The sequence below is a fragment of the Rhinoraja longicauda genome, chromosome 20, assembly GCF_053455715.1.
Source record: "Rhinoraja longicauda isolate Sanriku21f chromosome 20, sRhiLon1.1, whole genome shotgun sequence".
NCBI classification, from domain to species: Eukaryota; Metazoa; Chordata; class Chondrichthyes; order Rajiformes; family Arhynchobatidae; genus Rhinoraja; species Rhinoraja longicauda.
This window is the reverse complement of record NC_135972.1, coordinates 3,652,639-3,670,367: the sequence shown is the minus strand read 5'-3', so window position 1 is coordinate 3,670,367 and position 17,729 is coordinate 3,652,639. Positions and strand designations below refer to the sequence as shown.

The 17,729-nt window shown below is 47.8% G+C and overlaps 1 protein-coding gene across 5 annotated transcripts in view; it reads right to left on the bottom strand.

Annotated features, from left to right (window-relative positions):
• Positions 1 to 257: 257 nt before the first annotated feature.
• foxm1 (forkhead box M1) overlaps positions 258 to 17,729 on the bottom strand; it is a 26,382-nt gene continuing 8,910 nt past the window's right edge. For 3 of the 5 annotated variants that reach the window (XM_078416762.1, XM_078416761.1, XM_078416763.1), the window contains exons 3-9: positions 16,934 to 17,079; positions 15,653 to 15,811; positions 13,261 to 13,389; positions 11,649 to 11,717; positions 8,511 to 8,568; positions 4,213 to 4,409; positions 258 to 2,994 (exon numbers count right to left, since the gene is read on the bottom strand). In XM_078416762.1, the coding sequence (XP_078272888.1) occupies positions 2,146 to 2,994; positions 4,213 to 4,409; positions 8,511 to 8,568; positions 11,649 to 11,717; positions 13,261 to 13,389; positions 15,653 to 15,811; positions 16,934 to 17,079 (1,607 nt within the window). In that variant the 3' untranslated portion in view covers positions 258 to 2,145. The remainder of the gene's footprint in view (positions 2,995 to 4,212; positions 4,410 to 8,510; positions 8,569 to 11,648; positions 11,718 to 13,260; positions 13,390 to 15,652; positions 15,812 to 16,933; positions 17,080 to 17,729) is intronic. The other 2 variants (XM_078416764.1, XM_078416765.1) reach the window with 2 other exon arrangements.

Below are 17,729 nucleotides of genomic sequence, written 5' to 3'. Positions count from 1 at the left end.
CTGCCAATTAACTATTTCTGAAAGGATTCTTTCGATGGAATAACTTCAGCAATAAACAGTTTCTTTTCGCAGCAAATCAATAAAAGCATTTGCTTGAGAAGAGGACCAGGTGGCTGATTTACAAAGCACATCCTCAGCACTGCTGGAATGATGCTTCTGCCCCTTGGCCCGTACCAAAGTGGACAACACTGGGAACTGCGCAAGATCAGTGGACCAGCCCGCTCCCCTCTCCCGCCCCCCCCCCTCAGTAAATCGTGACCACGCAGGGAAAAAATAACACCCGTAATAGGATTTGCAGGGCTCTCTCTTGACACACACACACACGAACGCTTGAAAAGAGATGAACAGGAAGCAACGAGGAAGGGGACCGGGGACAGAACATCTCGCTGGGAAATGCAAGGTGGGCCAAAGCTTTATTCCCACTCCCAGAGATAGCAAGGAGACCGGCAGCGTTAAAATACAGAGGAACGCGGGTGGCTTGCAGGAGAGGAATGCAAAGCAGACGAGGTTGGGCTTGGAGCCTGCTGTCAAGAGCATCGAGCATGGAAATGGATGGTGTCTTGTGCAATGGAACGGTCAGGCGGGAAGATTGAGAACGGGCACTGGGATCAAAGGAAGAGAGAGGAGCACCTCTCCTGACCAAACTGCACTCTGGTGAGGTGGAGGCGGTGGATGAATGAGGTATGGGCGTAATGACGGAGCCCAGAAACCCGACGACTAATTAACGGAATCTATTTAGTTCCAATTGAAGAGTGAATGAGGTAATGACTGGTACATTGCACCACGAGATGTGGGGGGGAAACCTGCAGAAAAACATCAAACATGGATGAAAACAGCAGAGCTGTGAAAGTGAGGAATGTACTTGTCTGAATAACACCTAGGAGAAAAGGCAAGGAATACAGACGAAGAAAAAAGGCAAAGAGTGGGATTCTCGAAATGTGCTCCCAATATTTCATGATCAACGTACTTCAAAGGAGAAAGGAAGAGGTGCCGGATCTACTTGTGGGGTGCAAAGTGGAGTGGTTTCAGAATCATCGTGTGTGGGGGAAACACAGAGGACAATAATCTTGTGGCCAGTCTTCCAGTTGCCTTTCCATTGTTCCTCATTACTTGACGAATAAGTCGGTGGCAGGGCACTAACCCAGATTTAACCCAGTTTGGTCAACCCAGGTGTTGGCTGCTGAGGCACTAAATGGGAAACTGGACGTGTATCAGGTGGATGGAGTTCAGGAAAAGTCAGGGCACATCCCAGTCGGGTTAAAAAGCAATGGCTAAAGAAATTGAGAAAATATGCCAATAAAGTTCATAACACAACCCAGAATTGAGTGGAAAAGCAAAATGCAGAGGAGAACTGAAAAAGAAAAAGTGGACAGAGTCTAGGGGGGAGATGAAAGGGAACAATAAATTAGTTTAATAAACAAATGAATAGTAAAAGATCAATCAGAAGGGAGGTGCCAAAACAGGAAACCTTCTGCGAATCAGGGAGATATCTGCGAGGTATTCATCGGTGTTTTGCATCTTTCTCTGATAAGTTTAACATGAATTGATGGAGAAACCAGAGATGGAAGAACAATATTCAAAAGGAAGCTGGCAGTGCTAAAAATAGAAGTGATGTGTTCTAAGTGGATGCAATCTGTTTGATGGGGGAATCGGAGGTGTAAGTGGCAGATGCATGGACAATCTCTCTCTCTCTCTCTCTCTCTCTCTCTCTCTCTCTCTCTATTCTCCTTGGATACAGGGCCGCTAATGGGCCGGGGAGGGGGAGAGAGCACTAAAGAATGAATGGTAGAAAAGTCACATGGTCTGTTGAAAGTGGCCCGTGGTCCTTGTTTAGACAGGTAAAGCAGCAACATATTGCAAATCATACATCACAACAATGACCGCTGTAGGATTGGTAACAGGGAACATTGATTAAGTGAGTTCCAGTAGGCATGTCCAAAGGGGAGATGCAGCAATTACTCACAGATCTGGACAGTGGGAACTGATGGTTTATAAATGAACCGACATTTTGTCCAAGGTCTGGTAGGGGCAGCTTTTTTTAAACATTTAAGCTGTGAGTGTGAAGTTGAGGTCTTGAGGTTAAAGTGGTCCAAGGCCGCGTGCAGAGGGAAGCTTGGAGAGCAGCTGGGTCACCTGCCCGCTGATTCATCGCAACTCTGGGATGAGTGCGGACCAGCTCATATTGCCCAGTTCATAGTCCTCGTCTTCCAGGCCGGTGAAGCTGATGTCCAGCAGTATTTTACTGAGACTCTCGTTGAGGGTGTCCAGGACCAGGCCTTCGGTCAGAGAGCGGTTGACGGGGGCGTTAGAGTTGGCGTTGAGCTGGGGTCTCTTGTCGTGGGGTAGGGGGGAGAAGCCCGCGTCGTGCAGGGGGTCCTCGCTGGGAGAGTTGAGCAGCTCGCGCGGCGACTCGAAGAGGGCAAACTCCTTGAAGGGCGTGCTGCTGCGGCTCAGGGAGCCCGTGCTATTCCGCAGCGGCGTCAGGAAGGAGCCGTGAGGCGTCCTCACGGGACTGAACTCGAACAGGCTGTCGTCTTTCTTCAGCGGGGTGAGTGCCATCTTCCAGTTGTTGGCCACCGTGACGGGCGAGCCCCCGCCAGCCCCACGACTGGGCGTGGACGAGGCGGGCAATTCCCGGGGCTTCTCCTTGATGGGCGTTTTGAAGTTGTAATCCACAGAGGCGTTGGCAAAGTCCGGGCACTGCTCCAGGTTCCTGGACTCGTGGAAGGTCGACAGATCGGACACGAGGCCGGAGTCCAGTCCCACCTCGGCCACAGGCTCCCTCTCCTCCGGGAACAGGAGCACGGGCTCCTCCAGGGGCTGCAGAACGTGCCTCTGCTTCCGCCGCGAGCCGCTCTCCTTGGTCGCCTCGCTCAGCCTCGCCGCGGCACAGCCGTCGGCCACTCCGCTCGCCGGGGCCGGGGGCAGCAGCGGCTTCTCAGGGAGCTTCACCGTCAGCACCAGTGGATTGCAACTCAACGTGTCGCTTGGTACCTGAACAGAAAACACAAGGTCAGATCAGGTCGCTGCATTGGACCCAGACTGGAACCACAGCTTTAATGCAGGAACGTGCACCGAGGAAGCTCACAGACCTGCAACGGAAGGGGGATTCTAATAGCCGTGGCCATTCACTTGATTAGTGGAAAGAAGGGAGAGTGAGGTCTGGGAACTCAGGCCCTCGAGTCCTGGTCTGTATGGTAACTCAAATGTCACTGCACAGCTACTCCCCGGCTTACGATAGCTTGACTTTGCGATGGTGCAAACGGCAGTGACCCGTAGCCAGCCGCCGCTCGCTTCCGGCCACGTGATCGCGCGCTTTCAATGCATTTCCACTCAAAACTTTCAGTTTGCGATGGGTTTCTCGGGAGCTGAGGTGCACCTGTACCCTGATTAGTACATGTGACAATTACATTGAATCTTGGCAACATCCTTGTAAAAGAGGTGGGAAGATGCAAGGAAAGCAAGCACAAAATAGAGACATTTCACCTCCTACTTTGAGGGACTAAGCTCACCCAGGAAGGTTGTGGATCTTGAACAGGAGATGCACCAGAAGAGGCACAGGGCATCCATGCCCGGATCTACAGTGATGTGACCAGAAGTCACCGTCTTTGGCTTTGTCTCCCCCTTGTGGTAACAGTGGTGCAATGGCCAATAACTCTGGACCCCACACACACACACACACACAAGGATCTGCAGATAGTGGAATCTTGCATAGACAGACCCAGTGTGCTGGAGCAACTCAGCGGCTCAGGCAGCATCTCTGAAGGACATAGAGACACTATGTTTCAGGTTGGGGGCACGACAAAGCCCGGCAGAGTGATAGGTGGATGCAGGCGAGGGGGGTTTTATTGGCAGATGGATGGGCAAAGGCTAGAGTTGAAAAGGGGACAAAAGGATGTTGATGAGGATTGAAAGAACGGGAGAATGTAAAGCCGGAGGGATGGATATGGGTGGACGGGGAAAGAGAGGAGTGGGAGCAACTGTGGGGAGAACGTGTGTATACAAGAGTCAAGAAGGGGTGGTGGATGGGGAGGGGTTTTGGAAGAAATGCACTACAGTATAAGCAAGCAGACATCAAATTCTACCCAGAAACAGCCTTTGGCCACGTTACTGGGTACACGTGATTCAGACCACCCAGACCGTGACCGAGACCACCACATGGTTCCAGTCACAGACAAGCAGCCACACAGAAGGATGGAAGGAAGCACTTGCCTTGGGAGTGATGCGCACACGCTTGTGTTTCCTGGGCAGGTCCTGTGCGGCAGAGGTGGAGGGGTGGGCCGTGATGGCAGGCAGGGTGAGGTGAGGAGAGGGCTGCAGGATGACAGACGTGGTGACGGGCAGCTGGATGGGCACCAGGTAGGAGTCAGTCCGTGGCAGGAGCGGCTTCATCTTCCTCGGGATCACCTCTGTGCAAAGACAACACTTTATGCAGCATTCACATCGCCGGCAACCCTGAACTGGCACTCTGATTCAGTGGATGAAGGATGCAGCATGGAGAGGGGCCCTTCGGCCCATCGAGTCCGTACCGACCATCGATCACCTGTTCCCACCCTAGCTTCTCATTTTCACCCTCCAAAAACAGCTAACAATGGCCTGTTTCCTTATCATCGTTACCTTTATGCATATCTTTCATTCATTGTTCTTTATTTCTATAACATCAACGTCCGTATCTCTCGTTTCCCTTATCCCCAACCAGTCTGAAGAAACGTCACCCATTCCTTCTCTCCAGAGATGCTGCCTGGCCCGCTGAGTTACTCCAGCATTTTGTGTCTACTCACTAGTTGTACGTCTAGTTTAGAGATACAGCACGGAAACAGGCCCTTCGGCCCACCAAGTCCGCACCGACCAGCGATCCTCGTACACTAACACTATCCTACACACTAGGGACAATTTACGATTTTTACCAAAGCCAATTAGTACATTTGGAGCGGGAGAGGAAAGCGGAACACACGGAGTAATCCCACAGTGACGGGGAGAACGTACCAACTCCACACAGACAGCACCCGTTGTCAGGATCGAACAAGGGTCTCTGTTGCTGCAAGGCAGCAACTCTACCGCTGCACCACCGTGCCCATGCCCTATGTTAACCCACTTTCTCATCCACTTCCTACAAACTAGGGGGCAATTCACAGAGGTCAATTAACCTACAAACCCACACATCTTTGGGCTGTGCGAGGAAACCGGAGCACCCGGAGAAAATCTGTATCAAACCGGGGTCTCTGGTGCTGAGAGGAAGTGGCTCCAAGTGCCGTGCCAGTATTTTTCTCCTGATCTGACCACATCATCAGATGATAACGTTAGGACAGTAACTGAGACACAAACTGCAGGGAACCAAATACATGGAGTTAAAATATGTATCGAGTCCACCTGTGTTGATGTTATTTATACAGCCTGGCCCTGGTGTACTACATTCGGTACGACACAAAGCTGCCTCCACTCCGTGGAAGAATACAGTGCGTGACTTAGATTTCAATCAAGTTTGCAAATGCCACTTTGTATTAAAATGGTTGATTGCTTCGAACTAATGAAGGAGGCTTCGACAATGGACCCTGTGCTATTATCTACAGACCCCCAAATTATCTACAGGCCCTTCAAATAATCTAGACCCCAAAATAATCTGCAGACCCCCAAATATCCACAGACCCCCAAATATCCACAGACCCCCAAATATCCACAGACCTCCAAATATCCACAGACCCCCAAATATCCACAGACCCCCAAATATCCACAGACCCCCAAATATCTAGACCCCCAAATATCTACAGACCCCCAAATATCTACAGACCCCCAAATATCCACAGACCCCCAAATATCCACAGACCCCCAAATAGTAGCCCGGATGTAGGGTGTAAGTTGCAGCAGGAGTTAAAGCTGGCATGTAGGAAAGGTAATGCCACTGTGGTGATGGGGGATTTCAATATGCAGGTAGACTGGGAAAATCAGGTTGGTTCTGGACCCCAAGAAAGAGAGTTTGTAGAGTGCCTCCGAGATGGATTCTTAGAGCAGCTTGTAATGGAGCAATTCTGGATTTAGTGTTGTCCAATGAACCAGATTTGATAAGAGAACTGGAGGTAAAGGAACCGCTTGGAGGTAGTGATCATAATATGATTAGTTTTAAACTGCAATTTGAGAAGGAGAAGGTTAAATCGGAAGTGTCAGTGTTGCAGTTGAACAAATGGGACTATGAAGGCATGAGAGAGGAGCTGGCCAAGGTAGACTGGAAGGGGATCCTAGCAGGAATGACATGGGAACAGTAATGGCAGGAATTTCTGGGCATAATCCAGAAGGTGCAGGATCATTTCATTCCAAAAAAGGACGTAACCGTGGCTGACAAGGGAAGTTAGGGATGGAATAAAACTAAAAGAAAAAATGTATAACACAGCAAAGAGTAGCGGGAAACCAGAGGATTCGGAAACTTTCATAGGACAACAGAAGGTAACAAAACAGGCAATACGGGCTGAAAAGATGAAGTATGAGGGGAAGCTGGCCAAGAATATAAAGAAGGACAGTAAAAGCTTCTTTAGATATGTTAAGAGAAAAAGAGTAGCAAAGTCAAATGTGGGTCCCTTGAAGGCAGACACGGGTGAAATTATTATGGTTAACAAGGAAATGGCAGAAGAGTTGAACAGGTACTTCGGATCTGTCTTCACTAAGGAAGACACAAACAATCTCCCAGATGTACTGGAGGACAGAGGATCTAGGGGGGTAGAGGAACTGAAAGAAATTTTCATTAGGCGAGAAATAGTATTGGGTAGACTAATGGGACTGAAGGATGAGAAATCCCCTGGGCCTATCCCCAGGGTCCTCAGGGAGGTGGCTCCAGAAATAGTGGACGCATTGGTGATCATTTTCCAATGTTCTATAGATTCAGGATCAGTTCCTGTAGATTGGAGGATAGCTAATGTTACCCCACTTTTCAAGAAAGGAGCGAGAGAGAAAACAGGGAATTACAGACCAGTTAGCCTGACCTCGGTGGTGGGAAAGAAGCTGGAGTCAATTATTAAAGAGGTAATAATGGTGCATTTGGATAGCAGTAAAAGGATAAGCCCAAGTCAGCATGGATTTATGAAAGGGAAATCATGCTCGACTAATCTTCTGGAATTTTTTGAGGATGTGACAAGTAAAATGGATGAAGGTGAGCCAGTGGATGTAGTGTATCAAGACTTTCAGAAAGCCTTTGATAAGGTCCCGCACAGGAGATTGGTAACTAAAATGAGAGCAGATGGCATTGGGGGTAGAGTGTTGACATGGATAGAGAATTGGTTGGCAGACAGGAAGCAAAGAGTAGGAGTAAACGGGTCCTTTTCAGAATGGCAGGCAGTGGCGAGTGGAGTGCCGCAAGGCTCGGTGTTGGGGCCGCAACTGTTTACCATACATAATAATGATTTGGAAGAGGGAATTAGAAGTAACACTAGCAAGTTTGCGGATGACACAAAGCTGGGTGGTAGTGTAAACTGTGAAGAGGATGTTAGGAGGTTGCAGGGTGACCTGGATAGGTTGAGTGAGTGGGCAGATGCGTGGCAGATGCAGTATAATATAGATAAATGTGAGATTATCCACTTTGGCGGCAGAAACAAGGAGGCAGATTATTTTCTCAATGGAGTTAGGTTAGGTAAGGGGGAAGTGCAGCGAGACCTGGGTGTCCTTGTACACCAGTCACTGAAAGTTGGAGTGCAGGTACAGCAGGCAATGAAGAAAGCTAATGGAATGTTGGCCTTCATAACAAGAGGATTTCAGTAGAGGAGTAAAGAGGTTCTTCTGCAGTTGTATAGGGCCATGGTAAGACCACATCTGGAGTATTGTGTACAGTTTTGGTCTCCTAATTTGAGGAAGGACATCCTTGTAATTGAGGCAGTGCAGCGTAGGTTCATGAGATCAATCCCCGGGATGGCGGGACTGTCATACGATGAAAGATTAAAAAGACTAGACGTATTCACTGGAGTTTAGAAGGATGAGAGGGGATCTTATAGAGACGTATAAAACTTATAAAAGGACTGAACGAGCTAGATGCAGGAAAAATGTTCCCAATGTTGGGCGAGTCCAGAACCAGGGACCACAGTCTTAGAATAAAGGGGAGGCCATTTAAAACTGAGGTGAGAAAAAACTTTTTCACCCAGAGAGTTGTGAATTTGTGGAATTCTCTGCCACAGAGGGCAGTGGAGGCCAAATCACTGGATGGATTTAAAAGAGAGTTAGATAGAGCTCTAGGGGCTAGTGGAATTGAGGGATATGGGGAGAAGGCAGGCACGGGTTATTGATTGGGGACGATCAGCCATGATCACAATGAATGGCGGTGCTGGCTCGAAGGGTCGAATGGCCTCCTCCTGCACCTATTTTCTATGTTTCTATGAACAGCCATGTGTTTGTGACTTTATGGAGATGAAGTTTTAGATTTAATTACAAGTGGTGCACAAAGGTATTGTTTTCTTTCTGGCACGTGTTGAAAATCAAATAGTGGCTGTAAACGGAATGGTGTCAGCGTGGAGTCCACCCGTAATGGGACGTACCTGTGCTGATCGCCATGCTGCACTTCGGTACCTCAATGCTGTTGGATCGCTTCTGCTGCTAAACAAAAAAGGAACAAATTTACAAAGGGTAATCGGTCCACAATTTCACGGTTCCTCACAGCCCGATCCCAAGATTCAACATTTGCAGCTGTGCAATATTGAACTCCGACGGACACAAACCAAAGCAGACTCCAGAATGAAAACACATGAACCACAGGAGGCTTGGATCTGACGAAAGCCTCTAGATTGTTGTATCCTCAGCAGGCCATTACTGATGTTAAACAGCTGCATCAAATGCCTTGCATTGCTTGGATGCATGTACAAGCAGCTAATCACTTCCTGTCGACCCAGAGCACGTTTTTCCCTTTGTGATGTTCAGGATCAGGTTTATTATTGTCACGTGCACAGAGGTACAGTGAAGGGTTTTGTCTTGCGTGCTATCTAATCAAATCAGATAATGTACAGATCAAACCTTACCAAACAAGTCCAACTCAAGTACAATATGGGGAAGAAAGGGGAAGATACAGAGTGCAGAATATAGTTCTCAGCATTGTAGCGCATTAGTTCTAGAGACAAAGTCCAATGTCTGCAATGAGGTAGAGGTGAACTGGACAGAACCCTAGCTTATTGGAAGGGCCATTCAGAAGCCAGATTACAGCACGGTAGTAGATCTTCCCGAGTGTGGTGGTGCACACTTTCAAGCTTCTGTACCTTCAGCCTGACAGGAGTGGGCAGGACGAATGACTGGGGTGGGACATCTTTGATTATGTTGGCTGCTTTTCCGAGACATAGATGGAATCAGCGTTGGGGAGTCTGGACTGGGTGCTGGACTGGGTTACATGGTCAACTCTCTGCAATTGTGACCCTGGTAAGCCAGGCAGCAAATACTGACTGAAGTGGAAGTTCAAGATGTTTGATGAATAAAACGCTAATGAAATGCAGCATCAGCTCAGTAAACTGGCGCTATACTTTCAGTAAGTTAAAGCACTGGATAAACAACCCTCTCAAAAGATTCAATTGTGCCATGTAATAAGGCAGCCTATGTCTGACCAAAAGGTCACAGTGTGCAGCATCTGATGTGTGGTCATCTCAAGGGCACCCTAAATGCTAAAAACAAACCACGCGATGAGTCTGGACAAGGCTCCTCGTTGTAAAGGGGAGCACAGCCTCTCCACAGTGTGGTCCATAAATGAACGCTTCCAATGTTTAGGGCAGCGTGGTGGCACAGCGGTAGAGCTGCTGCCTTACAGCACCAGAGACCCTTGTTCAATCCCAACTACGGGTGCTGTGCGTACGGAGTTTTACGTTCTCCCTGTGACAGCGTGGGTTTTCTCCGGTTTCCTTCCACACTCCAAAGACGCACAGGTTTGCATGTTCATAGACCCCCTAATCCCTAGTGTGCACATGTACGGGGTTGATCGCTGGTCGGCACGGCCTCGGTGGGCCGAAGAGCCTGCTTCCACGCTGCATCTCTCAAGTCTACAAATTGTATTTGATATCATTACTGGAGTGACACTAGATCACCCCACCTCATGTTGAATCCTTCCAAAGGTTCATGTCATTTCCACAGAGGACGCTTATTCACTTGTAATGCTCGCCTGAACCTACTGCGCTGATTGTAACAGACCAGTGCACATGTTCCCCCTGAGGCAGGTGATGTACAATAATTTATTAACATTTGAAATATTGCTTCCAGCATTTCCTCCTGAGCTGTTCTTGTGCCCATGTTCCAGACAGTGCCACAGTGCCTTCCTCCAGTTTTCTCTCATTTCCTTCCTTTGGTCTGGCATCTATTCCTGAGCATGATTTGCTTTCTTGCTCTGTTTAAGCACTACGCTTTTATTCTCCATTGTAAGTTGCTCTTTTCTTCTTTACTCTTCCCCATTTTTGTTCTCAAGTTTTTCCTCGCCACTAATATGTAGCGTCAAACTTTTTGGCTCGTAACGATTCAATTAAAAGGGGCGGCACGGTGGCGCAGCAGTAGCGTTGCTGCCTTGTAGCGCCAGAGGCCCAGGTTTAATCCCGACTGCGGGCGCTGTAAGAAAATAACTGCAGATGCTGGTACAAATCAAAGGTATTTATTTCACAAAATGCTGGAGTAACTCAGCAGGTCAGGCAGCATCTCAGGAGAGAAGGAATGGGTGACGCTTCGGGTTGAGACCCTTCTTCAGACCGATGTCAGGGGGGGCGGGATAAAGGAAGGATATAGGTGGAGACAGGAAGACAGGAAACGTGTTCCCAATGTTGGGGGAGTCCGGAACCAGGGGCCACAGTTTAAGAATAAGGGGTAGGCCATTTAGAACAGAGATGAGGAAAAACTTTTTTAGTCAGAGTTGTGAATCTGTGGAATTCTCTGCCTCAGAGGGCAGTGGAGGCCAATTCTCTGAATACATTCAAGAGAGAGCTAGATAGAGCTCTTAAGGATAGCGGAGTCAGGGGGTATGGGGAGAAGGCAGGAACGGGGTACTGATTGAAAATGATCAGCCATGATCACATTGAATGGCGGTGCTGGCTCGAAGGGCCGAATGGCCTCCTCCTGCACCTATTGTCTATTGACAGAGGGAGAACTGGGAAGGGGGAAGAGAAGAGAGGGACAGAGGAACTATCTAAAGTTGGAGAAGTCAATGTGCTGTCTGTACGGAGTTTACACGTTCTCCCCATGACCTGCGTGGGTTTTCTCCAGATGCTCCGGCTTCCTCCCACACTCCAAATACGCACAGGCTTGTAGGTTAATTGGCTTCGGTGGGAATTGTAAATTGTCCTGCACACTAGTGTAGCACTAATATACAGGGTGATCGCTGGTCGGTGCAGTGAGCCAAAGGGCCTGTTTCCACACTGTATCACTGATCTAAACTTGCCAGAAGACACAAGCGAAGCATTATAAAGCTTGGTAAAGATGGTGGAGTGTAATTCATAACAATAGAACATGATCAGAGTATTCTGCTTACAAGTAAATTAATTGATTGAAGTATTCTAAGCTGTGGATTTTGCCATGCTAAACAACCCATCTGATGTTTATAGACAACTCAAAGACAAAGTACCACCAACAATCACCTTCCCTTCCACAGCCCAAACTAACCAACACAAACATCAGCACAATGAGGTGATAGAAAGCCACTGAGAACACTAGGGTCTTACTTGCTGACAGACCAACACAAGAGCTGCTTGGATCCGAGGAGTCTCGTCGGCTGGGCTGAAATCCTGTGACTGTGTGAAACATCAATGAAGAACGAGAAGTATTGAACGTTAAAATACATCCATAAAACGTCAATGTCAGACATGCACCGCAACCTTCGCCAGCAACGGGATACTCTCTCATATTTTAGTCATTCAAACCAACCCCCTTTCCATAAAGAGCACAAAAAGATAAAATTGCCCAGTACTGTACAGCTTTGGTCATCTGGCCACTCACCAACCAGTGGCCCACTGCAGTAACTTGCACCTCAGAAGCATCACCCGTGCCAACACCAGGATAACCGGTGTACATGACAAACAACCACTTGTGTAGGAAGGAACTGCAGATGCTGGTTTACATGTTAATAGGCCCCCTGAATCAATTGCAAATTGTCCCCAGTGTGCGAACCGAGACACAAAAAGCTGGAGTAACTCAGCGAGACAGACAGCTTCTCTGGAGAGAAGGAACAGGCGACGTTTCGGGTCGAGACCCTTCTTCAGACAACCAACCACTTGTCGGCTCAGGCACCCACTGGATAACAGAACCTTCACTCTCTACTGAAACCTCCAAATTCTCAGGGCTCACTACTGTCCCTCAATTAACAACCCCTCTTCAAATGTTATCCTTACTGTTTCCATCAGAGAAACACCCTTGCAGGAGCAAATGTTCAGAAGTTATAGGAGCAGAATTAGGGCACTCAGCCCATCGAGTCGACTTTGCCGTTCAATCATGGCTGATCGATCTTTCCCTCTTAACCACATTCTCCTGCTTCTCCCCATAACCCCCGACACCCACACTAATCAAGAATCTGTCAATCTCTGATAAGTTCATAGATAAATAAATGTGATATATTTAAACTCGAGATTTCGAATAACCACTGAAGAAAGAAAATTATATGACAGTTTGTGCGTCCAATGCATTGAATAATTAATATAATTCAAACTTAATTAGAAATAGCCACCTGGACCATCTTTTTAAATACAGATCGTCCTGGATTGGACTCTTCAACTGATTTAATTGCAATCAGAGCTGCGACTTCAAGTGAAGATGACTATTATACTCCTTCATTCTTCAAAGCGATTGAGGGAACGCTGTTGGTGTCACTTGGCTTTGCAATCTAGCATCATGAAAGGCTGATCTGTTATTGCCTTGACCCTGGCAGCAAATGGAAGCTGCCTGTCTAGATTAATCTTCATGACTGTCAATCAGATATTTATTCAGCCTGTGACTAACAAATACAAGTGCGTAGGAAGGAACTGCAGATGCAGGTTTAAAATCGAAGAGGGACACAAAATGCTGGAGTAACTCAGCGGGGCAGGCAGCATCTCTGGGGCGAAAGAATGGGTGAAGTTTCAGGTAGAGACCCTTCTTCAAAGTCTAAAGAAGTCTTGAAACGTCACCCATTCCTTCTCCCCAGAGATTCTGCCTGTCCCGCTTAGTTACTCCAGCATTTTGTGTCTACTAACAAATATGAACCGCGCAGTGAATATAAACACCCTTGCGCTGTTTCAGTGGTCAGGGCTATTTAGAAAAGGCGAAAATTAAAACTACACTGAGAGCAGGTAGAAAACGCACCTTGACGACCTGATCCAAAGTCAGGAAGCGGTTGGCTTCAGCGCGGATGGTCCAGTGCGAGATCTTGCCGTTGTGGGAGGTCTGGCGGATGAACATATCGTGCAGGGACAGGTTGTGGCGAATGGAGTTCTGAGGGGGAGGAAGCAAGAGCTGCCCGTTAGGGCCGAGTGGCACAAACACACAAAGCACTGTGCTCCGTCCACGACTCATCACCATTATATTTCCTGCAACAGCACTCGGCATTTAAGCAATGCCCTCACGATCATTAAAATGTCTTAACACGTTTCACAAGAGCACAAGCAAAGAAAAATCTGACAAGAGCTACAAAGGGAGGCGTGACAATTGATGACAAATGTTCAGCTCAAAAAGATTAGACCGGTTAAACAAAGCTGGGCCAAGTGCGTGTGGTTACGCTAAAAATGGACATTGCAATTATGTGATAAAGGAAAATTCAATGTGTTTCACATGCACGCACACACCATTTTAATATGATTGTAACCCCGATTATAAAATGGAAAAATAACTAATGTGAACGGGTGACACTGGTCGGCGTGGACTCGGTTGGACGAAGGGCCTGTTTCCATGCTGTATCTCAAAACTAAAACATATTAAACCAAGCTGGGTATCTCATAACATGGAAAATCAAAAGTCAACGGTGCCTCAGAAAAGCATGTTAGGATGGAACACATGAAATGTTTAGCACTTGGCAAACAGTTTACTGCAAGCTAATTACCGAGTAATAACCAAACAGCTCTCCCCAGCGCTGGCAAGCTGACAGTACTCTCCCTTTCTTAAAATTGGTTTAAAATTTCAGAAATTAAATGGACATATTGGCCCACGGGATCTAAAAAGCCCGTCTCCCGCCTTGACTCACACTGCTGCAGCCCTGACTGGTGAGGAATAAGAATGAGCACCACCATGTCCACACATGCCTTGCAATAATTAATAACCGTCTTTTGGCAATTAACCAAAAAACTGTGCCTCACAGTCTAATATGGTTGTGCAAGACTTTGGTCTAGACTCAATTTGCCTAAATATTTATTAATTGTAATTCTTTGCTTTTGTTTTCCTGCCTGCAGGTCGACCGAGGCTCAGACTTCCACCTGACAGATGCATACTAAATTATGAGAGGCATAGGTACAGTAGGCAGCCAGCGCCTTTATCCCAGGGTGGAAATGCTAAAGAACTGATGGCATAGCGTTAAGGTGAGAGGGACAAAGTTTAAAAGAGATGGGAGGGGAAGGGCTTATTTTCCATGTACACAGTAGGTGGTGGGCTCCTAGAACATGCTGCCTGGCATGGTGGTGGAGGCAGAAAGGTATTGAGACACAACATGGAAACAAACCCTTCCACCCACCCGTTCACACTAGTTCCGTGTCATCCCACTTTCTCATCCATTCCCCACATAGTGCGGGCAATTTGCAGAGACCAAATAACCTACAAGCCCGCACAGTTTTTGATGTGGGAGAAAACCAGAACCTGCACAGTCATAGGGTGAACAGCCCCCCGAGGTCAGGATGGAACCTGGGGTCTCTGGTGCTGTGAGGCAGGGCTCTACCAGCTGCGTTACTGTGCCACCTCATGTTTATAGGGGGAAAAAACTGCAGATGCTGGTTTAAATCGAAGGTAGACACAAAATGAAGTAACTCAGCGGCTCAGGCAGCATCTCTGGAGAGAAGGAATGGGTGACTTTCAGGTCGAGACCCTGCTTCAGACCAGGACTCGACCCAAAACTTGACCCATTCCTTCTCTTCATAGATGCTGAGTTACTCCAGCATTTTGTGTCTGCCACCTCATGTTTATGGCATTTAAGAGGCTTTTAGATAAGCACATGGATATGCAGGGAGTGGAAGGATATGGGTCACGTGTACATAGAGATCAGTTTATCTAAGTAGTGCGTTGGCACGGACATTGACGGCCGAAGGGCCTGTTCCTGTGCTGGTCTATGCATGGACATTGCAGGCCGAAGGGCCTGTTCCTGTGCTGTTCTATGCATGGACATTGCGGGCCGAAAGGCCTGTTCCTGTGCTGGTCTATGCATGGACATTGCAGGCCGAAGGGCCTGTTCCTGTGCTGTTCTATGCGTGGACATTGCGGGCCGAAGGGCCTGTTCCTGTGCTGTTCTATGCATGGACATTGCGGGCCGAAGGGCCTGTTCCTGTGCTGTTCTATGCATGGACATTGCGGGCCGAATGGCCTGTTCCTTTGCTGTTCTATGATCTGCAACCATTCCTCATTTTCCTCAGCCTCCGTTCAAAAGATGCTGTACCATTTCGATGTCACAGCTCAGACAAGGATTTATCCAGTGAACATGGACCTTGTTCCCCCACTGCACAGGGATGTGTTACTGACAGAAGCACATTGGTTATTTTCACTTGACCATCCACCTCACCTTCCAGCCTGGCTTGGCCACATGTCTGAAGTAGGGGAAATGATCCTCGATCCAGGTGTAGATTTCCTTCAGCGTCATTCTCTTGCTCTCGGTGCTGTTTATAGCAAATTGTATCATGGCCATGTAGGAATACGGGGGGCGCTCGTGAATGGTCTCTGCCTGCGTGAGAGGAGGAAACGGTCAGGGCACAGAACAAAGCACAGCCTTCCACCCGAGCCCACGACCCATTGACGCGTCAGGCCCTTCACATTACTGATGTGTACCGTAGGTCGTGCATTGAGCAAGTGCAGCAATGATAGGCTGGGTGGAAATCCCCCTTTACACTGCGCTAAATATACTAATGCAAGACATTGCTCAAACTAGTGAAGCAAAAGGTAAAGGCTGAGGGTCTCAACCCGAAACGTCACCCATTCCTTCTCTCCAAAGATGCTGCCTGACCCACTGAGTTACTCCAATATTTTGTGTCTACCTTCAAGCAAAAGGTAGAGTCGGACTTAACCCCAAAATCGCCTTTATAATATTTGTTCTAAAGGCCTGATTTTCCAACCTACCTCATTGCAGACACTGGACTTTGTCTCTGGGATTGTTACGTTATAATGCTGTGAAATTTTATTCCACACTCTGGTATCTTTGACTTTGTTTCACCACTAATTGGACTTGGGCCTGGCTTGACTGTATTCACACATGCCTTGGCAATTAACCAAAAAACTGTGCCTCGCACAGTCTAATATGTTTGTTGAAGACTTTGGTCTAGACTCAATTTGCCTAAATATTCATTAATTGTAATTCTTTGCTTTTGACAAAAAATGCTGGAGTAACTCAGCGGGTCCGTGCTGTATGACAGAGCCAAGTATAATTGTTGATTTCACATCTCTCTTTGATCTATATCCATATATCCTTGCTACTCTGATCCCCAACTCATGTTGATGTTTTCCTGCTCTCAAAGCTCTCTCGGGTTTTCGCAGCACCATTCCCTGGCCTGAATATTAATGATAAAATACCTAGTGCACAAACTTTATGAATGTTTCAAAGTCAATGCAGCTTCTGTAATGCCCAAGGGCTTATCGGCGTCGGTAAGTTCACAAGTGATAGGAGCAGAATTAGGCCATTCGGCCCATCAAGTCTACTACGCCATTCTATCACGGCTGATCTATCTCTCCCTCTCAACCCGATTCCCCTGCCTTCTCCCCATAATCCCTGACATCCGTACTAATCAAGAAGCTATCTATCTCTGCCTTAAAAATAGCCATTGACTGTGCCGCAGATTGACCAGGCACTTACAGGGGGCCCTTCTGGGACAGGCTTTTTGTTCTCTTTCTCAGCCTCGTCCTTCACGTGGCAAGCTCCCAGACCATCTGTGCTCATCTTTCCCAGCCACTGGATGTTGGTCAGGCTGTCATCCAGGAGGCGGTCAGCAGCTGCAGGATCTAAGGCAAAGACATTAGCAGCGGCACTTTCACACAACATGCAGTGGGTCACTCATTTAGCAGCGTCTCTCCCGTGCTAAATATTTATCAACGGGTCATACGGTACTTGACACAGCATGTGCCCAGCATCTGCCTCTCCCACCCCACTCGCCAGACGCACAAACTCCAGAGGACCTGGCATCCCGAGGTGCTGACTGTGTTGCTGCTTTAGTTATTCACTCAGGCAGGAAACCAGGTGGGTCGCTCTGAAACCACTATAATGACCAAACACCCTCTATCAATGATCAGGGCTACAGAGAAAAAGCAAAAAAGTAACACTTTTAAAAGATTTACGAGAACGATTCCAGGAGTGTGTGGTCGAACATATGATGAACGTATGACAGCACTGGGCCTGTACTCGTTGGAGTTTAGAAGGTTGAGGACGGATCTCATTGAAACTTACAGAATAATGAAATAGAGTGGATGTAGAGAGGATGTTTCCACTGGTGGGAGAGTCTAGGACCAGAGGTCACAGCCTCAGAATTAAAGGACGCTCTTTTAGAAAGGAGGTGAGGAGGAACTTCTTTAGTCAGAGGGTGGTTGATAGACAATAGACAATAGGTGCAGGAGTAGGCCATTCAGCCCTTCGAGCCAGCACCGCCATTCAATGC